We start from the raw sequence: 27,862 nt of genomic DNA, 5'->3' as shown, positions 1-27,862 counted from the left end.
GCCCACACACCTCCTTATAAATATTCGGAGGAGGTGAGACTAGAACCCATGACTTCAGTCAGGGACATGCAAAATCATTGCTACTCAACCAATGGCTCATTAGTTACTGTTAGAGTGTTAGTTTGGAAAAAACCTCCAAAATTAGATATACGTTTGTTAGTGATATGAGTATATGACTACTATATGACTAGTGGCGGAGTCACTAAGGGGCAAGGGGGAGCCACGGCCCCCCTCCCCCTAAAATTTTGGATTTATAGTGTATATATATACACACACATATTCATATATAATATTGTTTCAACATATATATATATATATATATATATATATATATAATATTTGTAATATGATACAAACAATACATGTATTTGCTTACGTATATAAAATATATAATATTTATAATGAGATATAAACTATAAATTTTTCTCAATATATATATTTCTCCTCACTAGCCCCTTAAATTTTTATAAAAATTCTTTATACATTATTATATAATTGTGTATATTATCAAATACTTATTCTAATAACTATATAATATGTATGGTTAATTGTTACACATTCATATAATACAATAAATATTTATTGATAACCACTCATATAAGAGATCAATGAGAAATTAGTAAATAGTCATAAAAATTTTTTGAGACATTACCCGCGAACCCCCACCAACTTTTTGCCCCCCCTCAAAAAAATTTCTGGCTTCGCCCCTGTATATGACCAACGCTTTGTATGTCCATATTTACCTTGACAAACCCAAGACACAAAAGAAAGAGAGGGAGCATTGTTAAACTATCACAACGGTTTGGTAAGTAAACCCAAATTGTGTGGTATATATGAATGCCTGTGTCCTTATCATACTAACAGATTTTTTCTTGGGTTTAGGTATTAAGTACCATTAGTGAGACAGTTCAGGAAGAATAAAATCATGTGGATCCGAAGAGCCCGATGTGTCCAAAAAAATCTTTAAACTCGAAGTAGATAATATTTTTAATGTGAATAGGGCTGGCAAACACATTGTTAGTGAATTCCCACCAAATCGTATGACCCAAGAGGTCCCCTCGTGGCAATATCAAGTGAGAAACTTACATACATACATGCCCCATATCAATTGTCCAAATGACAAGTTTTATATGATATTTTCTCAATTACAAAAAAAAAAAAGAAAGGACATTTGGCATATATGCAACTTGTATGCATACTTAGTCCCCTGTTATGTGTGAAGAAATAATTATGGAGTAACCTTAGTTCACTAGAATACAACATTCACGTTTTAATGTGTGTGGCAGAATAGTTGTGTTGATTTTCAACGTTATCTGTTAAGTTGTAAAAAAAAAAACTGAGTTTAAAGCTATGAAATTTATGAATATATGAATACAGATGAAAAAGGGTAACCCATAGCAGGATACTTCCAATAGGTGGAAAGACATTTCTCTTCTATATTTTATTAAATGATACAAAAATGGAAAAAGGGCAAACCAGTACACACGACTTCCCCCCGTTAAAAGAGACTCGACTCCACCACACCTGCATCCTTTACTCCACATATGGCGGAGAAGAGTTCTTGCCGTTCAGATATTGTTCATGTTCCAATAGAACCACCGAAATCATTTGATTGTAACAGCCTTACCATCGCATGAAAAGGACAATAATCTCGACGTACAAACAAATAAAGCCAATTTGAAGGACACTTGTCATCTTGAATGTCAGCACTTTACACAGATTACACAGATAGGTAGAAGGAAACAGGAAAAGAATACTCGCTACCATAAGCACTCCCACCAATGAACTTCACAACTGACCAGAAATACATACTTAAATGTTAATGGTAGCTTCCCATAGCCTTAGAAGTCCATTACGGCCACCACTGCATATCCTCTTCCTTTCAAGGTCAGATGCCACACATCTTACCTGGAAAACACATCGATAACAATAATAGAGATTTAGCTACCCCTAAAACAAGACAAAGTAGAGCTAGCTGAAACAAGTAAACACAAAATTGAAAGCTCATCAAAAGATTTAGACTAGTAAAAAAAATGGAAAGCGCGGTACATGTAACAGGAGTACAAGGATGAAAGGAAAAGGAAATAAATCACATGAAAGCGTGACTAAAAAAAACAATACAATGGATATTGCGGTACAAGATTCTTGAACTGAAAAGATAATTTATAACAGACCCAGCATTATCATAAAAATAGTGTAGAAGAAAGGGATGCATACCGCAGCAACTGTCCTTTGTGGTGTTCGATAGAGTTGCCACCCAGGAATTTTTGACCCTGGGCTAGAAACACCACCAAGTCTCTCTTGAGGCCGATGAAAAAGAGACATAGAATTGTCAGATGCACCAATTCCTAACCAATGTTCCCCAGCATTAATCGATAATATAGCAGCATTATGAATTGTAACATTCTTCACGCATCTTATGCCTCCTGCATACATGATCTAGCAAGCGTTAAAGGGAGTAACTCAAGGCAGTGACGAGAACATAATAAAATTTAATAAATAGGCTGCTCTGGCAGATTCATTTTCACAATTGAAAAGGCAATGTCACCAAAGTAACCTAAATCTGCAACAAAATTGGTATAAAGTAGCAACCAAAAAAGCCAAAATCGGCATAAAATGGCGACAATAAATTAATATGCGGAGTAAATTTCATCAGTTTTAAAAGTAAAAATTTCCAATTTTAATTTTTGTGAGGTTGCAGTTTTTTTCCCCTTTTTTAGAGAGAGACTGAGATCTTGGGCAAACCAAAAATTGCATTGAAGTACATAAATTAATATACTGTGTAAATTCATGAATTCTAAACGCTAGAGTTTCCAACTTTAATTTCTCTGCCTTGCAGCTTTTTTAAAAATTTTCCCCAACCCCTCTTTCTTGAGTAACCGACTGAGACGCAATACTGTATAAGCAAGTTATAGCATACAGGTCCATATATTTGCAATAAAGATCCCATAATGAGAAAAAAAATGCCCTTCCAAAGTTTATTTCCTTCAGTTAATATGACCAACATGGCAATATTTGTGCAGTAAACAAGAAGGAAATTAATAGTCAGGAGATGAATCATTGCTCTTACCCTCCTCACTTTCCCAAAATCGAAGCAGCCCATCGGTTGAACCTGAAAAGTAGATTGTAACATTTCTTTTGATAATTAGCTTCAGAACTAGATATAAACAATTCTCATCCAACGAAGTCTCGAAACTACCAAAGGAAAACCAAGGAAAGAGAGGCAACACAATAAATGAAGATAAAGACCTGTTATAATTCCTTTATCTGGTGCCGAATACTCAACACATGGTATTGGGCCAGCATGGCAGGCTAGGACAGCATCACATGTTCCACGAGAAACAGACCACACTCTTGCAGTCCAATCATCACTACCAGTAACAATAGTCTCTCCAACCATTCTAATAGACCTGCATCATTGACATGCGGTGGCCGCATAAGACCACTAAAACTAGGCATTACCAATGAAAACACGACTGTGAAACATAAAAAAGAGTAAGAAAAAACACCCTAAACCCCTGCAGATTACCGGATCCATTTTGTGTGCCCTAGAAGTTTGTGCATCTGCCGACCAGCACGGATGTCCCAAATAGTTGCAACTCTGAAAATAGAAGTTTTAACCGGGTTGGCTTTACGTAACGAGATGAAGATTAAAGAATTGGCACCCTATAGCAGAAAACATAATACATTTTAGTATACATACGCATCTCTACCAGCAGCTGCCAGCATCCCTGTGGAGTCATCATATTCCATGCACAGAACTGCACTAGAGCAACGGCCAACTGTTGCAACACAGGTGTCAGTTCGAACATCCCACATCTTCACGGTCCCATCATGGGCAGCAGTAAGGACACGTTCACCTGACAACATCCGCACACAGCTGACCTACAAGAATAGTAACAGTCGTCAACTCAAGAAGAAACAAATCAAATCCTATATCAATCACAGGAATTGTTTAATTATCCTTCAAATTAACAATGATGCATTGATTATGAACTATATATGTCAAAGGTAAGAAACCACCAAAACCAAGCAGCAGTATAAGGAAACCAAAAGGTCGAAAAAAGGTGCACCATAATAATTTAACTAAAGAATATAAAAGGCTAAAAATTCAAACAATTCTTACACCAAACATGACCTGGGGAAAAAAGTGATCACAACTCATGACTAAGAGCAGGCTTATGACTTAAACATTTAGTCATTTACCTCGCTCAAGAATTGTATTAGCAGTATCATATATAGACACTTTGACAAGGCACAAACAAACATCAAGATAAATAGCAACAGTCAACAACTCTTTTAGGACATCATATATTGAAATACTATTTTCTACATGGGGAATTATCAATGATATGACCCAAATCTCTAAATCCAAGTAAATGGGACAAAGGCGATCACATTCAAGACTAAAAAACTTCTTTTTCCCTACAAAGAGTAACTACATCCATAGAAGTGATTTAAGCATGCTACAGTTCTGTGAATGCGCATCTATGTCTGTACAAACAAGCCTTCAATATTTTTTATCCAACAGAATAAGTATATGGATTGAAGCAGCATTGGATTTAAAGATATAAGAAAGTATCACGTAGCATTCTGAACCTTAGCGTCACCGCTGAGATTGATGTGACAATAATGTGTTTATTCCTCTCAAGTCTCTACCGAGTTCAAGTCACTCAATGTGGTAAAATGGATGGGTTACACATTGAGGAATAAACATCTCCAGATTTATGGTTGGGTTAAATATAGAGGTACGGATGGTTAAATATATAACTCGTCATCAAGGCTGGGATGTTTGCTACAAAAAGGAGTTTTCCCCCCTTGTTTTTATATCAACCAGGAATCTCAGTATACTTTTGGCCATTATTATAACATGCATGATCAATTTCAGTAATCCCAATGTGCATACAAACATTGTGTTTCTAGGTCTCCAACCTACCTATAATCTGAGCAAAGATAATCTAACAGTGCAAACCTGCCCATCATGACCTTTCAGTTCTTCCAGAAGCTGAGACGTTTGCTTATCCCACACAATAACAGACTGATCATCAGATCCTGATACCACCTTTCCTCTATCAGAACTTATAGCACGAACAGTTCTGCATGGAAGGGGGAAAGAATCAAAGGACAGGGTGAGGTAGTCACCATAGGCAGAGTGATATCCTTTAAAGACACTGAGGAAACCACATATCAAATTTCATTTCCCAAAGATATCTTAGGGGACAAGAGAATATAAGTACCTTGTATGTCCTTTCAAAGTCGCCCGCAGTTCAGATCCACGGATGCTAGGATCCCATATTTTAACCTGTATGATTGTTTAAAAGAACACATGTTACCTGTATGGAAGTTTCACTACATGATAATACAATGCTCCCAAAATGTCATGCAGGCAGGAAAGAAGACAGACAAAATCAAATCTAAATAAGAATAGCAGTTTTTGCGTGTGCATAAGTTAATCTTAGCATGTCAGATCTCACAAAAAATATTCGGAGAAATATGTTACAGTCGATATAAATATTTTGACGAAGTAGATAACGAGGTTTAAAAAGGCTATTGCGGACGCAATCCAATCCGAGGAGATATCGAGATACCCTTGGACTAAAATACAAGTGACCAAAAGATGTCTACAAATTCTAAAACTGGAAAAAGAGGATTCTTGTATCAAGATATATTAAAGTGAACAACAAGAGAAAACATGTGAACTTCAGATTGGACAAAGAACCCCAACTTTCAAAGAGATTATCACCTTGATCACACAACTCTGTTTCTATCTTCCCCAAATTTCTCTTGTAATGAGCTAGGAACTGAACCATAGACTATGGCACAACTAAATTTACTCCATACAGCTCAAATACCAAGGAGCATAATTAGCTGGAAACAAAAAATTTATTTTAGTAATGAGAACTGAATGTAAGATCTGCCTCACCCTGACAAAAAGCCATTTTGAGAATATGAGCCACCTACTCCATTTAAATTTCAACGAAAATCTTCACCAACAATTAGTCAGACCGCCGATATTATATTACTCACATACATTCCTGATAAAAGCCTGGTTGTATTAGTCACAAGTGTCACACAATCGACCAGTCACCACTTGGATTAATTTTGTTCAAATTTAAAATCGCCAAACTTCAAAGTGTGGTTCTTGGGAAAAAGGGATCACAGTGAAATCTCATAGGCTAACTCACCAAACAATCCGTGCTCCCGCTGATAAAGAAGCCTGCATCTTCACGGTCACCCACCAGATCCCATACTTCTCTTCTTGTCACACAATGTAATGCAGTAACAGCACCACTGTGGCCCCTAAGTACACGAACACTGGTCTGAATCTTCTTTTGCGCTGCAGGAGACATGTTCTCGTTTGCAGCTGAATTTATAAGCCAATAAAAAAGAGTGATTTTATTAGTAAACAGGTAGAGAATTATATGATAATACAACTATTTGTTGATAACTAAGGAAGTAACTGGAGTATCACCATCAGTCGTCCATCTACGAACACGCCCAAAAGAGTTTGCTCTTGAAGATGCGACTCTTTCTCTGCTAAACATGCTCTGAACCCAGCTCCTACCAATGCCAGAAGCCTCAGCATGCTGATGATTATCATCCGTGGCATCTTTTGGATGCGGAGATGGCAATCCATGAGATGACAAAAATTGAGCCTTCACAGATGATATGCCCCAGTAACCAATACGGAGTTGCTGGATATGTGACAAAAACCCTCTGAGTTTTATCTGAAATATATAGAAACACTTTCTTCATCAACTTTATTTCCAAGGAACATTCAAAGTTGCACAAAATCACAAGTCTTCCAATGACAGCTGATAGTGACTCGAAAAATATTTGCCAAAACCAGTTTAATCTTAGAGTGTCAATGCATCTGAATTTATTGTTACCAAGTCACCCAGAATTGCGAGTATAAAACCATAGCAATGAGAAGTACCAGAGAAGAGATGTACAAGTCTCCTCCTATAGTTTTGCAACGCAAAAAGATATAGGAACAATCTATCATCACTTACATGAATTCAACCATTTCTATTCCCCTCTTGACAACATAGGAAGAGAAATCAGTATCCTATTTTCCTAATATTTTTTCTATTTCGCTTACATTTGCACTTAAGTTAATTAATTTAGTACTGCCCAAAATATTCAAATGTATACACCATTTCCATACATTTTCTTTAAGTTTCTCTACAGATCGCATAAACGTGGCAGAGATTGAACCCCACATTCCATTAATTGAGGGATTGTATTTATGTCCATGATAATTAGAAACAAACATACTAATATTTTCTTAAATCACTACACCAAGATGAAACCATTAGTGATTACAAAACAACATAAATTTACACAAGTCCAACCCCAATGCATTGATTTGAGTTTGCCATAGTAAATGACGCAGGACAAGTTTCCTAATTTCTTTTAGTAATTAAGAGAGTTAGTTTAATTATTTCTTTTCTTATTAGAAGTGTATTTCATATAGAATTATTAGGAATTTTAGTTTTAGTAGTAGTTTTGTGGTCTTTTAAAATGTTTTTCCTAATTCTAGAATAATTGGATTACTTTCTCTAATTCTAGTAGGATTCGTTTGGTGCGCCTATATAAAGGCATGAATAGTCTTGTTAGAAACAACCATTGAATAAACTTTAAGTTTACTGTTTAGAGAGTTTTCTTTGTGTGTTCTGGTGGCGTTCTGGTGGATTCCTGATTTTCAAGAGCTAATGTAATTTAGTTGTGGTTCTTCACGCTTCCGTCTCGGGTCAGTAAATAAGCAATACAGGGCTTTCGTCTTATCTCTGGTTGGCATTGATTGGGTTTAAGCCAAATTAGTAGAGGAAGAGCTAAGAGCATGGGTTATGCAAATGTGATCCCAACAATTCCTTTAGCCACTTTCTGGCTTATGTGGAAAGAGAGGAACAAAAGAGCCTTCAAAGGGATTAAAATCCCTTTTCATATTACCAGAAAAAAATATGTACAATACCAGGCTGGAAATGCAAACCATGAAGTTTAGTTCCACCATTTCCAAACAGTACTGGACCAGACCAGAGTGTAGCTTACCAACTGCTTGTACCCAATACTGTTCTTCTCTGCAATTGTTTCAATCATGAACCAAGCATCAATATCTGCAAGTCCCAATCCAGCCTTCATGATGGGATAAAGCAAGATTAGTACTTATACGGAAGTGTGCAAGTTAGATGGAAGCATAAAAGAGAAACAGGGGAAAGGAGTCGAGGACAAAAAAAAAAAACCATGTGTGATGCCACGAGGACGAGCTGCGTGGTCACTAAGGTTGCATAATTGGCAGACCTGAGACAAAATACCACAAGAGCAAGAATCAAGAATTACTATCAAATCAACACCATTATAATAAAGGAATAAAAGTCAATGAACCTCTCCACTAAGTTATCGCACTGAATTACATTATCACAATGCTTGTTTTATATTGAGAAGAATTCTTTTGGGAAAGAAAAGGTTTTAGATTCACTGTACTGCGAGTCTCTGACCAAAACATATGCTTCAACTTGGCTTCATTTCACCATCAACAATACCTCAATTTTCTAGCAACCACTTTCTTTCCGTTTTGAGAAGAAAAAAGAGAGAACAAATTAGGCACGTAGATCAAAACAAAGGAAACAAATATTCATACTTGCTTGAAGACCGCTCCATTAGATAGTCAAAGTATCCTTCCCAGAATCTGCAAGAATATCATATATAATGAGTTTTGAGATATCAAATACAAGGGCGCATGGGATCCTAATGGTAGTGCAGCACATACCTTAACTCCTCCCAGATAGATAGAGAAATCAGATGCCGTTGGATATAATCTGGAACATTATTAGCATCTTTTCTGTATATCTGGGCAGACACCTCAAGGGCGTCTCTAATGGTTGACACATCATTCCGGGATGTTGCTCGACTGGTAGCTGTTTTGAGCTGAACATATCCCATATTTTGGTAGGTAAAAGGAAAGTAAAATAAATGGATAATGAAACAAGACATTTGCAGTATAGTGCAAGTGGAGCAATATAGGGGGAAAAAAGCCCGGTGCAAAATGACTGGCCTTCTTTCAAGAATTAGCGGACAAATTAATCTCAGTCTTAAACAAAACAGCAATGTTTGGAGTATTGGAGTAGAAGTAGTTTGAATATTTTTCATTCAAAAATTTCTTACCAACTAGGATTATTTCCAGCCAGTTTAGTTCCTACATAACTAAACCTCACAATGACATACCAATTCTTTCACTGCAATGAATTGTTCCTCAGTTAATTGGGAGTTCCATCCCTGAGAGCGAAAAAATGAAATTAGCTTAATTCTCCACATAAAATATTCACAGTTGCGCATGGTTCTCCAAGCCTACCGAATGTATGTGTTCGCTTATGCATTCCACAAAGCCACTACCACCGATACCCTCTGCATCAGACTCGATCAATGCTGCATGCCAATATATAAATGCTAGTTTATTTGCATAGTCTTATAACCATCGAAGCCGATTAATTTTGCAGCTGACAGATGAAAAGAATAATTCAAATACATAAATGAAAGTTTGATCTCAGCTGGTAACATACCAAGGATTGTGCCATATTCAAATGACGACAATGGATCATCAGTAGCTCCTAGCTTCAAAAGACGCAGCCACAAACCCTAATAACAATCAACTCATAGCCTTAGCAACCAACAGAATGACATGTACGAAGGGCATGTGTATTCTCACAACTACCTAATTAATTCTTCCACAATAGGGGAGGAAGATTACAATCATCAACATTATAGCCTACCTGAGTACACATACACCTGACATGCACATTAAATGCATGTTCTGCTTCTGAGAAACTTACTATTTCTCCTGTCCATGATACGACAATCATGCCTTGTGTGTCCGTTACAGAAACAAAAAATACACACATTTCTCCGTATTCTATGACAGGATAAACTCCACCATACAATATCATCTGGGAACATATAAGTTTTTATCATTGCAGATAAAACACATAGAAATGTCCTCTGCTCAAGCCACATAATGTTGCAACCAAAATTTTGTATTAAAAAAATTCTTTTCACAGGCTATGAACTAGGAATTCCCTAAGATTGCATTGCAATTTCATTCATTTGGATTATGCTTTTATTTATAGAATTAAATGGACCTTGCCGTAGATATGCATTTGAAACTTTCATTCAGTTAATTGTAATAAGCAACACAATTAAAATCCAGGGTATAAATCATTTAATGTAATCGTAGAGAACCATTAATAGGTGGAATCAACCAAACGCAAACGATCTATTGTACCATACACTTCAATAATTATGTGTTTGAACAAGTAAAGGATAAACAACTCCCATGCATAGTACTCCTATGGTGGAGTGGGGTCAAAGAACTGTAAGACGTACGTAGCTTTACCCAACATTTGTGCAGAGAGCCAGTTTCCTAGATTTGAACACGTGACCTCGAGGTTGCTGTAAGACAACCTTACCACTAGGCCAGTGGCTCACCTTTAATGTGCTTGAACATGTGAAACCCATGGAATCCAAAATACTATTTGGTGAATCAGTTTAACATATACAACATAGAAATCTTACCTGCAGCTTAACCTTAATGTCCAAAACCATGCGCTCTCTCTCTGCCTGCAAAATATAAACACACATAGTTTAATGTTTGTCTAAACTTCAATCCTGAACAAGTAGAGCATCATGATTATGACAGAAGAACTTACAGCCCTCTCCATTGGACTAAGTGTTTCAGCCTTGGAGTCCTTACCCAGCATAGAAGGTGAGCTGATTAGGAATTAATAACTATTAGGTACCCTGCAATAATCAATGTATAGCTTGACAGGAAACGAAGAACATCTCAACAGCACAAGCTTACAAATATACCTAGGTGTATGCCTTCCTGAGTATTCAAAGGCTCCACTTGCTGCTGCTAGAATTTGCCTCCTCTTTTCTTCTTGCTCTTCTGTTCTAATGTTGGAAGGGAACCTATCATAGGTGTATCTGGTACCTGATCCTTAAGAAGTCAAGGATGAGAGTAAAAATATACCATATCCAACTCAAATCATATCATATTTATAAGTCTTGCTTTAGCACACTAGATGATAGTGACATATTTACCAGATACTCCCACATCTGGATCTGATATGCTCACAATATCAGGGTCTTCCATTGATGATGGAAGAATCGAAATCGGATTTTGATCCCGTCCAATTGCATCTTGCAACTTCTCCAGGAGATTATTGCTGTTGTTATGTTCAGCGCGCATGATATCTCCCAGATAATCCAGGAAACCTTGAGAGTCCAAAAATTGTGATATCTGCAAGCAAATGCAATATTTAAGTCAACACCACATGCAATTAACAGAACTCATTATAGTTCAGTAATTGAATAATATGAATGGAACATGCGACAACACATGACCATGGGATCTGGTGGTTGGTTTGTTGACCGGGAACGCTTCTTCAAAAATGCGTGGGTGTTGAAGATTTGGGTAGCAGTATTTTCCTGACAAAATTTTCATCAATTGAAGAAAATGTAACAAGAATCATGGCATGAAAAACAGAAACCAATGCATACAATAGTAAAACTATTAGAATTTTCATACAATGAAATTGCGGTAGCCCCCTAAAATTGATGCAAAGAACTTCAAGAATATTAGCCTGTAGAGAACATCAAATTTGAAAACTGTTAATTTGGAGTTGTACTGATGATGCAACCATATGCGAAAAAAAATAGTATTGACATGTATAACCTCAGTGCGCATACAAGACAATTAGTTGCAATGAAGTAATTGTTCAGAGCAATCGCATTTAAGAATCAATTAATCAAACAATAGGAGAACTCAGACAGATTTAGATTGTTAATCTGAAGACTCATTGTATAGAGACAAAAACATTTGTGCACTGTTAACTAGTTTGTGCATAAGAGAATCTATAAGATAAATTTGCCTATCCAATTCTCTTATGTTTCACAAGTCTATAGAGAAGATATGATCGTGTACGAACCAAAGAACACTGAAAGTAAAATACATTACTAGAAGTCCAGTAATTAAAATAGATACAGTTCTAAAAGGTGCCTCAGGTGAAAAACCCCGCATTTATGATTATTCTAAGCTTAACAATCCCGTCATCAACTCGTTTTTGTCCGTTAAGAAAACATTCAACATGTGGAAACAAGCAAATTATGTGGATCAGGCAAATATAAAAGCCGAGCAATTTATATCTCTGATTACAATTATGTATCGTATCCAGCAGTGTAGATACGGATGAGAAAAACATAGATAAATAAATGAAATAAATCGACAATCTTATGCACAGCAGGACATAGAAAACAAGTTCAAAGGCAGAACACAAATAGCAAACAATTAACATACTAGTTACTTCATTGACATTTCCTCCCAAACTGGCCCCTAAATTAGGAAATAAGAAAATAAATCATGTTTAACATGTGAAAAATATTATATGAAAAGGATCGAAAGAAAGCCAATCAGAAACATTTGACTTAGGGAAAGTAATGAGTACTTCATAAATTTTTCATGTGCATCCAAGCATCACCTAAGTTGAAGGTCGTGATCCTCTCCCCAAGGCTTACTACAACCTCTTGAATAATGCTCCAGAGAACTGCTCAGGCCAGCCTTAATCTGATCTATTCCCACTAAGTTAGGAAACAACAATTTCAGAATCTCACCACGCAAAGAACTTAATTCAGGTTCTGGAATTTTGGGTATTTCCTCAGACGAGCTAATTTGATTATACTCAAGGTCCACAACTACAACCTATAACAAAAATGAGGACAAAACAAGCCTTTGTCAGTCTAATATCACGAAAGCAATGCAGGATATCGGTGCAAATACAAATGACAAGCAAAATTGCATATGCTCACACTTACACACATGAGTACATGATGCCAAGTAAAAAAAATCATCTTAGCCATGAAAACAAAAGGAGAGTTTTTAACAATGGAAAATTAAATATAGCCCTTCTAAGCAGGCAAAAACTCACACACATAAATGGATGATCTACTCAGCACAGAACTATAAAGGAACTGAACCCTGTACTCTAGACATCCACAGGTGAAGCTGTAATAAAGACAAATCAGTGGCCGGATAACTTTCCAGATACAAAACTTATTCCAGGGTTAGAAAATACTTTTCACTTAGGGAAGTGTAGCAATTAAAAGAAGACCATAGTGTTCTTTAGTTTTTTAAGACCTTTTGATGTTATAATATATTTAAATTAGTAAAATAGGTGATTGTTGACAACACTATTCTTGTACAGTATCTTGAGTAATCTGCATATCCATATGATTAAACACAAATGAAATAGTTGGCAAGAAAGAAGCAAAGACCCAGACGTTTTAAGTATTAGATCATATAAAGCAATTGGATAAGCCATAAGCGACAATAAGACCAGAGAACCATGTCATAGGTTAATCCATCTTGATGTACTGTAAGAAATACTTCCACATTCCAGGTAACATACTAATAATTTTTTATCGCCAAGAGGAAATGTAGGTTACAAGACGTGTGACTGTTCAATCTTTTACCTGAATGATGGAAACTTTTTCCTTCAGCATCTGCTCAGTTCTTTCAGTTAACAGTAATTTTTTTAAACTGGGGTTAGGCAAAGGGCAAGCAAGGGCAGCTCACATAGGCATATCATGGCCACAGGCATAGAAAAACAGTTACCACGTCCCCCCATCAACTGTGGAATGCATGCATACAACACCCACCCATCGCCTATGAAATTTTATTTAAATTCGAAAGGGTACTTATTTCTTAATCAAATAATAAATATAAAGATGGCTACATGGTTCACATTTTACATGATAAAATAAGTAAGATCATTTTCAGCCATGCATCATATAGGTCACAGAACCAGAACAATTAAAAATGTCCTAAACACGTTATCTTGGCTTTTCAGTGCCTGATAAAAACAGGCAAAGGGCAGAATACTGCAAGAAAACAACAAAAGACAAATACAACTGAAACGACCAAGAAAGGAATAAATCAGTACAGCCAACTTACACCGTCCATTCCAAGATGAGACGTATCAACACCTGAATAGAGTCCCATCATATATGGCGTAGGAGCATCAATATAGTCTACTCCACTGAAAAATAGCAACGGAATGTAGACGTGCTTCAGCACAGCAAACATACAAATATTAGATGAGAGTCTTAGTGAAAAAATCAAACTAAAACATCAGCACAGTATCAGATACATATAATTTATACTCTATATGAAAGCATATATATGCTGCTGCCATTAAAGGATCTGTACATGGAAAAACAATCTATGTTAGTAGGATTAAAGACAAGTCAATCGCAATTGCTTATGCTTACCTGCCACCGAAATGGATAGATTAAGTGACATATGGCCTCCGACACCAAAGTTAAAAGTGAATATCTGTCAAGCACAAAATAGCATACAATTAATAGTGAAGATAGATGGCAATTATCTAACGATTTTCTTATGGAAACAGAAGGCCCAAATCTTCGAATTATATGAGAAGAGAGCACATAATACAAAAAACTATATAATAAAGTTTATCTTGTCAAACAAGGCCTCCATTTTGCATTGTTACATCCAGTTGCTGTCAATTAAAATATAGCCAGCTTGGTCACTTTTAAGGATAGCCTACTGCTTTGTGCAGAAACCAAACGCTAATGATTGTAAATACAAAGAGAAATACAGGAACATGATGGATCACTTTCCGTTCAGAAATCGAAGCCAATCTAGAAACTTAGTTGATTCCCCAACAACTAAGGTAATGCAAAGGAATCCATTATTGCCATTCAGTTAAAAAAAAGTAAAGCTAATTTGCATTGCATCATGATTAGATTCACAAGTATTTCACCATTGTATCAATCCGCTTCTTGTGTGGCTTACCTATGTCCCACCCAGGGACGTAGCCAGGATTTAGGATGAGGGGGGGCAATGTGGGGGTTCGGGGGCAGCGCCCCCGAAATTATTTTTTGGCTATTTGTATTTGTTTTATTAATATATAGTCCAATAAATATAACTTCGCCTGCAATACTATAATAATTTTAATTGAATTACATATATTATTTTATATTACTGAGAGAACAAGCAAAATGAATAATATATTTTATAATCAGTAGTTTTAATGATTCTGGGTTATCGTATCTCAGTCATAGAACTATTAAATTTGACTATCTAATTAAGTTATTTGTTTTTGATAAAGAGATAATTTTAAAAAATAAAATAATTGAAAATAAACAAAGCCAAGCATAAAATAATTTAAGAATAACAAAACTCAAGTTGCTCAGGAATTTCGAAATGAAAATAAACATAAAAGCAAAAAACAAAAACAAAAAGAAAAAGTATGTGGCTTGCTGAACAAAAAAATAGAAAAAAAAAATATATGGCTTGCTGAACGAAAAATAGAACAAAAAGGTATGTGGCTTGCTGAACAAAAAAATAGAAAAAAATATATATGGTTTGCTGAACGAAAAATAGAAAAAAAATATATGTGACATTGCTTACATAAGACTCGAACCTCGATACTAGAGCTACCAACTACAAAGTACACCACCATTGAACCAACTACAATTTTGTGCTAGGCTTGTGAAGCATATATGTATATGTAGTATATTTTTTTAAGAAATCCAGGGGGGCACTTGCCCCCCTCAGGACCAACGTGGCTCCGTCCTTGGTCCCACCCACCACACCTTTGATATTCTAAAGTAAAATAGGCAATGTTAGAATATATATATATATAAATATGATGTGAAATGCCCCAACCCAACAAGTTAACTTATTGGGTTGAACGGCAAAGTAATTAATCTTTTTTTTTATAAACATCAATATATATAATAGCAAACAAAAGGAGTACAGAAGGGCATCTGGTGAGCTGGCCTAGAAAGATACAAACACGACAGTAGTGGAAAAGCCAAAGACGCAATCATAGATATGATCATAGAAGGAGGTCTTGGGTTCAAATCTTAGCTTCCGCAGTTTAAACCTCCATTTTTCGTTGCCCCCAAGTGAGGACCTTGTGTGCGAGTAGTCCTAGTGTTGGGATTCGTTGAATGTGCACGTGTTGGGCTGTCGGATTGCACAGCCCACAAGTGAGGAGTGTTAGAATATATAAATGGGATAAACATAATTTATATAATCTTGACAGACATTACTAGAGAAACTGGTCCAACAACATTAGACACGTTAGTAAAAAATTGTAGTAAAATTTCATGCTATATCAAACATAAAATAAAGTCAACACAGAAATTAGGGGTAAGCATAATTTAGCAAGGAAGATCAAGAAAGGTTAACTCCTAACATAAACGTTTAGAATAGTTCATCAACCATCATTGACTGTCAATAAAGTTTGAAAAATACTTGTTTGACCGAAGCAAAATTCTCCGTTCAAGCAAGACAGCTGTAAAAAGTTTAATTAAGTTGTCAACATCCAAGCACTGGACCAGTGGCTGAAATGATATCTGCATTCAATTACAAAGATCACAATTACTATATGATATCGTAAGAAAAATGAGATTGAGTCAGCAGCCTGCGAAGTAGCCCACATATCATAAAATAAAGATAACCGACATCTTACATCTGCATGAGGCAGCCCTTCCTTTGGTGGAGCCTCCACAAAAAGCAGGCAATTTTCAATAGAGAACAACACTCGATCTTTCCCAGGAGTAGGCAAGGGTACATTGGAAACAACATGAGCTATCACATCCCATAACGGCTTGCTGAAATCATTGCAGAGGTCAGAACTTCAAATGCACTGAAAGGAATACCATGTATTTCTTTTTCTTTTTCACCTTTCTAACATTGTTTTCTTTCTTTACCAATTACCATATTCAATTTTTTACAATGCAAAAGAGAAATAACTTCAACTCCATCAATTAGATGTCCATATCTTAAAACAATATTTGCTTTCAAAACCAATACTTACCTACTTCCACCAGGGGAAAAGCAAAGTGCAAATATCTCCTCTAGGGAATTTCGGAGGACACGGAAGATGGGTGAGCGAGAAACAAGACAGATACATTTGTCGGCAAATGAATTGGGTGGTATCCGGTATGCTTCAGCAACATCATCACTAACTGGGTCCCGGAAGGAAATGCAACTAAGGTAGATTTTTGATCCATCCCCCTCTGCAGAAAGTTTCCATGTTAAGACAAAGCAAGTATTCAACTATCAACTATTGTTATTTTTTATTTATTTGGCCACGGGGAATCAATTTAAATAAAAAGGAAGGAAAGAATCAACAAAAAATGTAAACCTATAACAGTTTGCTCGATATCCCAATATACTTCCCATCAGATACACCCTTATTGAGAGAAAAATATGCATTCTCCCAATTAATCAACAGACTTTACAGGCATCATCCATCCAATGGAACGATAAAAACATGCACACCACCTTCACACCTTTCTTAATCCTCTTCAACAAATATCGGAGCCAAAAAGGAGACATAAAACGTCATTCAGAATCCTCAAAGTCCCAAACTCTAGTGCTTTTTAATCGGCAAGAAAGGATGCAGAAGAGGGAGTCGATTTTAAAGTTTCTGTCAAAGGCTTGGTGGAGCTTGTTGTTCAAAAGAGAGGTTATATTTTGAGAGTTGGAGATTTTCACTTAATTATAATTTATAAGACAACCCTGAAAAGCAACAGTGAAGATCACCTAAAATAGGGGTTGGAACCTTCGAAGTCATAGACTATTATGTAATTTTCTTGTTCAATGGGGATGTGGATTCAAACCCTTTCCTTTGGGCAGAGTGGAGAGGAGCTCGACCACTTTAATCACTCACGTGAAAAAAAAACTATTACAGAACTCTGGAGGGTGGAGAGGAGCTCGACCACTTCAACTAGTAATGCTCCTCCTCACTTGAGACTACCACAGAACTCTGTTGGTAGGAAAACAACAGATTGTATGGAAAGCAATGTGCAGACCGAGAGCGCATACAGACAATTCCAGTATCACCCGAGAAGGATCCTTAACATGGATAACCTTCAGACAAGGTGAATCACCCTTGTCATGTAAATCATATTTTCCTTCATTGTATACGACAAGCAAGCTTTGGGTTTTAGTCATATCTAATGGGCATGACTTAGGTGGTTGCTAGATCGGTGGAAAATCAATTTAGTGCTTTTTGGGAATACAATAAAGATCAAGGGAGGGAGAAGAATTTTTGCTTCTATATCTTTAGCCATTTTTTGGTTAATTTTGAGGGAGAGGAACAAGGGGGATTGTACAGGATAGGATCACCTTATGAGGAAGTTAACGCATAGACGTTTATCTAAGACTTGTGATAGGTATTGTAATTAAGGACTCAAGATGAGAGCTCACATATAAATGTAATTTAGTCTTTGTTGATAATTATGAAGAAGTATCCACTCCGCCAAGTGCCCTCAAGTTTCAGTAAAATTCTTATCTACAACTCCAGCCTCCTTTCAACTCTCTCAAATCTCAATGACACATTCCTAAAGAAAAGAATGGCTAAGTTACAAAGAGAACCTTTAAAGAGGTCCAAAGTAGTCAAAGGAATAGAATCCAATCCAAAGCACTCAACATAGGGCAACTCCCCTGTTATGCTAACCTCCTCAACAGACAAGATAGACAATTTGACAACAAGTAGAGGTAAATTTACAAAGCCAATCATAAAAAAGAACTTTGATTTTAAATCATAGAGGAAAAACCGATACTGTAATTATCAAAGGAACAAAGCAGACATTAAAATTAGTGTAGTTAGTGATTTTAGAAGTAGATTGCTATTTTCTTCCTCTGAATCGAAAGCTATGAGATGGATAAAAGTTATTCACTTCCCAAAGACATTTGGTTGTCCCTGTAAAGTAGCTTCAACTGTGCTCCTACGGATGAATAAATGACAGTGTTGGGAAAAAGAATCCTAAATACATTAATATACATTCAAACTTGATAAGGCCAGCCAATACCGTACTAAGCTTGTACAGCTAAGTGTGTTGTGGTACATCCTGCCTAAGTGTCAGTGTGCTTTAGTATAACATGTTACATTACATTTCCTATTCTCCTAAATGGAAAAATAAAAATAACCCAGTTCATGAACGCAATACAATATCTAGAAACCCTAGATTTCTATAATAACGAACGAACGGAAATGAGATAGCTTAAAAATAATTTCTCAATTGTTACATAGACACACCGGTCAATACAATTGGATAGCTCCGCGGCAACGTCGACGTATCATTGGGATCAAATCCAGACGAGTAGAACTCCACTCCAGCTGGCAAAACGCACTGCCATAGAACAGACAATTAACTGGTAAAGACTCACAAATTCTGTCACCTAACTCAAAATTCAGTCCTATTTCGCTGAAAAATGACGTGATTTCAAAAAATCAAAGCACTTACAGTTGGAAGCTGGGGAGGAGGAGGGAGAGGTGAAGGAGACTGATTCTCTGGAGGATGCTGGTCAAGAAGTGAAGGCAAGTACATGATACCGGTTCCATGGTAGCCTCTGTTACCATCTAGTGTTCGGATCTCCGGACCGATCCCACAAACCACGAAGTACTCGAACACCCGAGACATTTCGTTCCTCGTCTTGCAAAATCAGCGAAAGTAAACGTCAAACTGATCAGATCTTTGATTCAGTCATGGAGAGATTGAGTTTGATCTGGATGAGCAGCCATTGAAGAGATCTTTCTTGAAGGAGGTCTTTTGAAACCATCTTAACTCGGTAAGAAGGAAGGGACAACATGGGCAGGAGAGGCCCAAACCCACCACCGAGAGCTAACAGCGGCCCACTAGGGCTATTGTCGGCCCATACAATTTGGAATTTGTCACTTAACTCATCCATTCGTCAGAGATATTCAAGTTGGGCCATGGGTCCAGGTCCACGACGCCTTCAATTTCTCAATCGTCATGTAGCTTTGCATATTTTTCTTAAATCATAATAATTTTTTTTCTCACAGTTGGGTGTCAAAAAAGTATTTTTGATTGTTGTTTAAGAGATTGTGTCAACTAATCAATCACTTCACGATAACATATAGCTGGTTATCCCTTCGAACTTAGGGCGTAAAAAATCTCGTTTCATGATGAACTTGACTACGATAATTTTTAGTACAAATGAGAGGTCGCGAGTTCAAGTCTTATGGGTGTTTCCATTATCACAATTTACAATATGGACCCTTGCTCAGCCTAGCATGTGCGAATGCCACCCTACATTATCTTTTCACACTGGGCCTTGGCTCAACTAGTCCATGGAAATTGCGGAGTCTTCCATGTGGCATGGAATTTACTAACTAGTTGTTCGGTAGGCAGATAGGTGGATTCCACGTTACTAAAAAAGTAAACAATCTCGCATGAGGTTGAGGGTTCAATTCTAAACTGACGCATTTATTTTCAAGTGGTTTGCGCTGGCTCACAACCCAACTAATATGTCGAGTGCATTTTCGCGTTCCTAAACCCAATCCGAATTTGGGCTTAATGGGCTATTCAAAAGGCATGCCTGCTTGAGTTGTTCTAGGTTATTAAAAATAATTGTGTCAAGTAATCATTAATCATATACGGACGAGGGCTCTACAATAGAATCATTGTAGTGCCCCATCACAAACGTCCAATCTAATTGGACGTCTACTATAGGGCTCCTTAACCCTAGTCACATATGCAACACACTGGTAACATTTGTCGAAAAATATCTTGAAATGAAAAATATCTGTGGAGTTTGAGTACTGACTCACCTGAGTGTAATCTATCTGTCTTCTTTTTCTCTTTTTCAAAAAAACATGATGCCTAAACAGCCAAAAAAGAGTGACAAGTAAAGACACATGGTTTGTGTGTTGATGGTCATATCTATTATCTTCTAGACAGCTTAAATTTTTTTGGAGCTTAGTTCACAGGGGATTGGTTGGGTGGTATGCAAAACCTAGTTAAAGATAAAAACAAGTTATGGGTTCAACTTCTATGTCCAACGAGTTAATTACCTAATAATGTGTATGGGATGAGAAGACTCACTGGCTCAAGATTTTTCATATATATAGGACGGGATTCAGTGTGACCATATCTTATTGTATTCATTATAATAAGTGAAAGGTACAGAGAAAATGAAATGACTTGCAGGAATCAAGAAGTAGATATCTTGGTAATTAAATCTTAAGAAAGTAGGCGATACGAGGTGGGTAATGCAAGCAGGTGGTTGGCTCTAGGGAGAGAAAGGCCAAACTTTTCAGTCATGTCCAAGTCAGTAGGAGGCATGCCATTGGGGAGTTCCCAGTTGAAGCAATGCACAAGTTGTGCCATAATAAGTCGAACTGTGGTCAGACCTAATTGCATTCCTGCACATCCTCTTCGACCCGAACCAAATGGAAGAAGCTGAAAGTGATGCCCCTTGAGATCAATGTCTCTACTACCAAACCTTTCTGGCAAGAATTCGTTCACATTGCTTGACCACACCTTCGGATCTCTTCCAATTGCCCAAGCATTCACAATGATTCGAGTGTTTTTCAATATATGGTATCTGTCAATCTCAATATCCTCCATTGATTCTCGAGGAACTAAAAGGGGAGCAACCGGATGAAGTCTGTAAGTTTCCTTTATCACCATGTCCAAGTAGTTCAACTTTTCCAAATCTGTCTCCTCCACCATTCTTTTCATTCCAATCACACTCTCTAACTCCTCTTGAAGACATTTCATTACCCTTGGATGCCTAAGAAGCTCTGAGAATATCCACTCAACTGAAGTAGCACTACTATCGAATGCACCAAGCACCATGTCCATTAACATACCTTTGATATTTGTTCGATCAACCAAATATGATGATGCCTCAATATCATTCGAATTCATGGGTTGATTCATCAATGAAAGCAATGTGTCGATAAAATCCATATCTTGTCTTGGCTTCACTTCACCATCTTCCTGATCATGTTCATTTAAGATTTTTTCTAACAGTTTGTCCATTTCTTTACTAAATGCCTTCAAACGTCTTTCCATCCCCTGGTAAGAAAATTTGAGAGGGATGTTAAAATGAAATCCAAACTAAAGAGTCTGGCGGCTGGAAAAATGAAGCACAAGAAACACTTTACGTTGGTATGATGATAATGGAAAGGAATCATGATGTTAAAACATACATACCTGAAGGTCTAGTGGTCTTAGGTAAGGCACATAGTCAGATATATTGAAAGCTCCAGCCAAGCACATACCCTCAGCGACTAATCCCTTAATGTCAAATTCTTCGTCTTTGATGCGCCCAAAAACCATCTTGTATGTGATATTCTCTACTAACTCACTCAAAGTTATGGTCAAATCCACAACTCCAGACACTCCAACTGATTTCCTTAGCGACCCAATAAGCATTTCAAGATTTTCCCTTCTCATGGGTGCGAAGGACTCCACCTTGGAACCACTAAGAAGATGGATAGTACAAAGTTTCCTAACATTACGCCAATAAGAGCCATATGGGGTGAAGCCCATGCCCTTGGCACCATAGTAGATGTAGTCGGTGGATATGAGTTTGGGCCTGGTTGCGAAAACGGCGTCGTGGGTCTTGAGAATTAGTTCAGCAGCTTCAGGTGATGATACCACAATGGTTGGCTTAGAACCTAACTTTACCGACATCAAAGGTCCATATTTTCTAGCTAAATGGGCAAGGGATTGGTGTGGGAGGTTCCCTAACAGGTGGAGGTGCCCAATTACCGGCAAGGCTCGTGGACCAGGGGGCTGTTTCTTGGCACCTGTTAATCGGGAATGTATATAAAACCATAGAAATCCAACCACCACCATAGCTATGGCTAGGAGTGAAGGAGACATTATATGTACCATTCTTTTTCAGAAACAATGAGAGAACAAATATCGTATGAGCTTACATGTGTAGAGACTAAAGAAGCAAATATATATATAGAGAAATTAAACCACTTGGCTATTTCATTGGGAAAGTTAACTGTTTGGATACATCGGGTCTGCACGGCTTTGTTACTCCTTAGCCCAGTTATGACATGTCAAAACCCAACTTACTAAGCAAGCCTAGCTACTATGGGTCAATACCCAACGCACTAGACTAGGACAAGACTTTGTTGTTATGTAAGGGATGAGCTTGCCCGTATATACCACTCGATTGAGACTTACTCAACCGATATGGTATATATATTCTTAACATTGTGTCAACTCATCTTTAGTCGTATATGCAACAAACTGGTAATATATGTGTGTCGTAACCAGGGCCAGAGTGGGGGTGTGCACTCTTATGTGTCATTACAACCCACACGTGTATGTATGGAGTCACCACCAATTGATATTTATAGACGCAACCGAATATCTAACAATCAAGGCATGGTCCACGTATGAGTCATAGATTCACTCAATTTCAATCAATCCAAAGGAAATCAAACAAAATATGCAAGAAAAGAAACACCACAGATTTGGCTTGATTCGACCTCAAATTGGCTGTGATTTTTCATTCCAAGACAAATTGGTCTTGTACTTATTCACTCTTTCAGCATCTATCTATCCCTTTGATTTTTATAAACTTGGTCTTCAATGGCCCAAATCATATTGTAACACCGGCACCGTGACTTGTACCACTCCCATCAAAACTTATTTTACAATTCATGTTCTCTGGCCACATTATAATCCTGATACTTCAGTCGCGCATTTTAATCAAACGGTGTCAGATAGTGTCAGATAGTGGACAAAAGTATTTTTTCATTCATTGACTCACGTATATATAGTGTTATACAGATCTAATCAACCACTTACCAGCTGGACATAGACTAAATTTACTCCTTAAATTGTGCCGTAACACTTGACTAATTACAGCCTAATTACAGTCGTAATACTTGACTAATTTGTGCCGTAACACTTGACTAATTACAGACTAATTACAGCCGTAACACTTGACTAATTTGTGCCGTAACACTTGACTAATTACAGCTGGATATAATATACACAACTCACGTCTACACTCCCCCTCAAGTTGGTGCGTAAAGATCTACCATGCCCAACTTGTCAAGTGAGTTAGAAAACACAACACTAGAAACTGTCTTTGTCAAGACATCAGCTAACTGATCTTCAGACTTCACAAATGGTACATCAATAATCTGTGCTTCTAGTTTTTCTTTGATAAAGTTCCTATCTACCTCCACATGTTTGGTGCGGTCATGTTGTACCGGGTTATGTGCAATAGCAATCGCAGCCTTATTGTCACAGTACAAGGACATAGCAGAACTCGGCTTATACCCAAGATCTCTCAACAAATATTTAATCCACAATAATTCACATATTCCATAGGACATTGCTCTATACTCAGCCTCTGCACTTGATCGAGAGACAACCTTTTGTTTCTTACTTCTCCACGTAACAAGGTTACCTCCAACAAAATTGAAGTAACCTGAAGTAGAACGTCTATTTGTATTATCACCTGCCCAATCAGCATCAGTATAACCCTCAACATCTAAGTGACCATTCTTCGTGAACATGACACCTTTTCCAGGTGCACTCTTCAAGTATCGAAGAATTCGAATGACTGCATCCATATGTCTCTCACTAGGTGCATGCATGAATTGACTTACCACACTAACAGCATAAGCAATATCAGGTCTAGTATGAGATAGATAAATTAATCTGCCTACCAGACGTTGATACCTCTCCTTGTTGGTAGGAACCTCTCCCGGGTCTTCATGTAGCTTATGATTTTGTTCAATTGGTGTGTCAACTGGTTTGCAAGCAAGCATCCCTGTATCAGTCAATAAGTCTAGGATATATTTTCTCTGGGAAAGAAATATTCCTTGATTTGACCGTATCACCTCTATGCCAAGAAAGTACTTCAATTCTCCAAGTTCTTTCATCTCAAATTCATTTGACAGAAGTTTTTTTAAATTTTCTATCTCAACACTATCATTCCCTGTCAATATCATATCATCCACATAAATAATTAAAGCAGTTACCTTGTCTTTCTTGTGCTTCAGAAATAAAGTATGGTCTGAGTTACTTTGTCTGTATCCAAACTTTTTCATTGACAAAGCAAATTTACCAAACCAAGCTCGGGGAGACTGTTTTAAGCCATATAACGCTCTCTTTAACTTGCACACCATTTTAGGTTGTTCTGAAACTCCAGGTGGTAGATCCATGTATACATCTTCCTTTAACTGACCATGTAAAAAGGCATTCTTTACGTCATATTGTAACAAAGGCCAATCATTATTTGCGGCTACAGATAACAATACTCTTACAGTGTTGATCTTTGCTACCGGTGCAAAAGTCTCATTATAATCCACCCCAAATCTCTGATTGTAACCTTTGGCCACCAGTCTTGCTTTGTATCTTTCTATCGATCCATCAGCATTATATTTGATAGTAAAAATCCATCTACACCCAATAGTTTTCTTCCCCGGAGGTAACTGAACTATGTCCCAAGTATCATTCTTTTTTAATGCTCTCATTTCTTCAGCCATAGCTTCAGTCCACTTAGTGTCTGCTAATGCTTCTTTTACCTGTCTTGGAATAGATACAGTAGATATTTGATATAAAAACGACTCATATGACTTAGGTACTCTATGGGTTGACACATGATTGCCTATAGGATATTTGGCTTTAGCATTCAAGTCGGCAGAATATTGAAGTTTTGATTTGCCTCGGTTTGTCCGAGCAGGTAACTGATATGCTGGGATAGTAGACTCAAATTCAGGCATATTGGAAGAATTAGATAAAACATCATTTATTTCAAAAATTACCTCATTTGGACTCTGGACGTGGTCTTCTTGTGGTTTCTCGGTAGTTTCAGGACTGATTTCAGATGTTGGCATCCAATCACTAGTTCCTTGACAGTCGGGCACAGTAGCTGAAGTGGTATTTCTGGGTAAAGTATGGGTAGTCGGTTCAGGTACAGCATCAAGAGTAGTCGATGGTGGAGGTGGAATATGTGGTGGAGGAGTGGAAGTTTCTGGTGGAGTGACTGTAAGTGGATCCCAATGACTATTATCATCCATAGTTACATAGAACTTTTGAGTGGGAGGATGATAACACCGATAGCCCTTTTTGTAAGGAGCGTACCCCACAAAGACACACTTAATGGCACAGGGATCAAGTTTACTCCTTTGATGAGGGTGAACATGAACATAAGCCACACAACCAAAAACTTTGGGAGGAAGATTAGGAATGGGAGGCGCAATTGTCATATGAGTAGTAAGGACTTGTAGTGGAGTTTTGTATTGAAGGATGCGAGAAGGTACCCTGTTGATGACATACATGGCAGATAATAAGGCATCCCCCCATAGGTATTTTGGAACATGTTTATCTATTAGTAGAGCTCGGGTAACCTCCAAAAGTTGACGATTGCGTCTCTCAGCCACACCGTTTTGTTGTGGAGTACAGGGACAAGAAGTCTGGTAAAGTATTCCACGTGACTGAAAAAAGGTGGTAAGAGTTTCATTGACATATTCCCTCCCATTGTCTGAGCGAAGAACCCTGACAGGTGTATCAAACTGAGTTTGAACCATAGTACAAAATTGTTTAACAATACGAGGGACGTCACTCTTGTTTTTAAACAAATAAATCCATGTAGTACGAGAGCAATCATCAATAAATGAAATGAACCATCGCATACCACCAGAGGTAGGATTTTGGGATGGACCCCAGACATCAGAATGAATCAAAGCAAAAGGTTTTATTGATGCAGAATCACTTAAGGGAAAAATATTGCGGTGACTTTTAGCAAAAACACAGGTCTCACAACAATTGAAGTTACGAAACACGTCAGATTTAAATAATGAAGGAAACAAATGTTTTAGATAGCCTAAAGATGGATGTCCTAAACGTTGATGCCATAAACGAATCAACTTTTCATTCCTCAACAGGTGGGTACTAGTGTGATTTGCCACAACATCAGAACCAATGCCACTGAAGTACCATAAGTCCCCTCTCTTAGAACCACGCCCAATCTCCTCCTGAGTGTAAAGATCCTGAAAAATACAATGTTTTGGAAAAAAATGACAAGAATAGGCAGTCATAAGTTTAGACACAGATAACAAATCACGGTCTAAAGATGGAACAAGAAGCACATTAGATAAGACAATGGTAGGGGTAAGTTGGATGGTTCCTGTACCAGTGACAGGAGCAGTTTGGCCATTGGCTGTGGTGACAAAAAACTTGGAGTGATTTTTAGTGAAGGTAGTAAATTTTCTAGAGTCATTAGTCATATGATCAGTCGCTCCAGTATCAACTATCCATGCATTATTACAAGCAGACACAAAAGTACATAGAGCAAAACTAAAGTTACCTGACATGTCCTCTTTCTCAAGTTCAGTGTCATCATCAGTTGTTGTGGTGGTCACAAGAGAAGCTCGACTCCCTTGTTTCTTACCAATCAAGTCATCTACAGAATAAGTCTTCTCTACAGCACTCCAAATAGCGCCAGCAGTAAGGAGACGATCAAAGAGGGCTCGGACATGATTTTCCATGGCATTAAGAAGCCATGTTTGAACCGTACAGTTTTCTTCTTCCCAAGTTTCAAAAGCTATAGCATCAGTTGTAGCAGGAGCCTTCTTTGTTCCAGTTATATAGCCAAGTTTTTTCTTGCTAGCAATGGACATACGAGCAGCACGGGACCAATAATCATAATTGGTTCTCCCAGTTAATTTCTCATGAGAGATCTTGAAGTTGTCAGTTGTATTACCAGACATGATGAAGTATCTAGAGGTAGTTGGTAGTAGGTAGCAGCGGAAGTTGAGAACAATAAGCAGTGGAATACAAGACAGTGCAAGTTTATGTGAAGGAAAAGAATTAGTTAAGAAGCAGTTTTACGTGAAGTAGTAGACAACCAAAGTTGTAGAGAAGAAGTTTCAAGAGACAACAGGAAATTTTATGGTTTTTGATCGTACTTGCTCCGATACCATGTCAGATAGTGTCAGATAGTGGACAAAAGTATTTTTTCATTCATTGACTC

The 27,862-nt window shown here is 37.4% G+C and overlaps 2 protein-coding genes across 7 annotated transcripts; both read right to left on the bottom strand.

Annotated features, from left to right (window-relative positions):
- Nucleotides 1–1,337: 1,337 nt before the first annotated feature.
- On the bottom strand, nt 1,338–19,643 carry LOC119986598 (DENN domain and WD repeat-containing protein SCD1). 6 transcript variants are annotated; one of them, XM_038831229.1, is made up of 31 exons: nt 19,342–19,638; nt 19,134–19,227; nt 16,905–17,106; nt 16,557–16,698; nt 16,340–16,440; nt 14,323–14,386; nt 14,006–14,119; nt 12,534–12,754; nt 11,585–11,639; nt 11,401–11,484; nt 11,098–11,296; nt 10,864–10,993; nt 10,704–10,764; nt 10,570–10,614; nt 9,561–9,636; nt 9,353–9,426; nt 9,226–9,276; nt 8,771–8,928; nt 8,642–8,689; nt 8,244–8,301; nt 8,053–8,136; nt 6,470–6,728; nt 6,186–6,364; nt 5,238–5,302; nt 4,973–5,096; nt 3,704–3,885; nt 3,530–3,601; nt 3,250–3,410; nt 3,071–3,112; nt 2,218–2,426; nt 1,338–1,908 (listed from the first exon to the last, which is right to left on the bottom strand). In XM_038831229.1, exons 1-31 carry the CDS (start codon nt 19,516–19,518, stop codon nt 1,813–1,815), a joined length of 3,627 nt encoding a protein of 1,208 aa, XP_038687157.1. In that variant the 5' UTR covers nt 19,519–19,638; the 3' UTR covers nt 1,338–1,812. The 6 variants fall into 6 exon arrangements, 4 of the variants coding, with proteins under 4 accessions (XP_038687157.1, XP_038687159.1, XP_038687158.1 ...); XM_038831231.1 differs by having other exon boundaries at nt 10,864–10,987; XM_038831230.1 differs by having other exon boundaries at nt 6,473–6,728; nt 19,342–19,637.
- Nucleotides 19,644–20,976: 1,333 nt separating this feature from the next.
- On the bottom strand, nt 20,977–22,769 carry LOC119987456 (cytochrome P450 CYP736A12-like). Its single transcript, XM_038832378.1, has 2 exons — nt 22,060–22,769; nt 20,977–21,921 (listed from the first exon to the last, which is right to left on the bottom strand). Exons 1-2 carry the CDS (start codon nt 22,744–22,746, stop codon nt 21,082–21,084), a joined length of 1,527 nt encoding a protein of 508 aa, XP_038688306.1. The 5' UTR covers nt 22,747–22,769; the 3' UTR covers nt 20,977–21,081.
- Nucleotides 22,770–27,862: the final 5,093 nt, after the last annotated feature.

This window comes from Tripterygium wilfordii, chromosome 20 (assembly GCF_013401445.1).
Source record: "Tripterygium wilfordii isolate XIE 37 chromosome 20, ASM1340144v1, whole genome shotgun sequence".
Classification (NCBI taxonomy): Eukaryota; Viridiplantae; Streptophyta; class Magnoliopsida; order Celastrales; family Celastraceae; genus Tripterygium; species Tripterygium wilfordii.
Note: the sequence above shows the minus strand (reverse complement) of the source record. Positions and strands in the feature narration are given on the sequence as shown.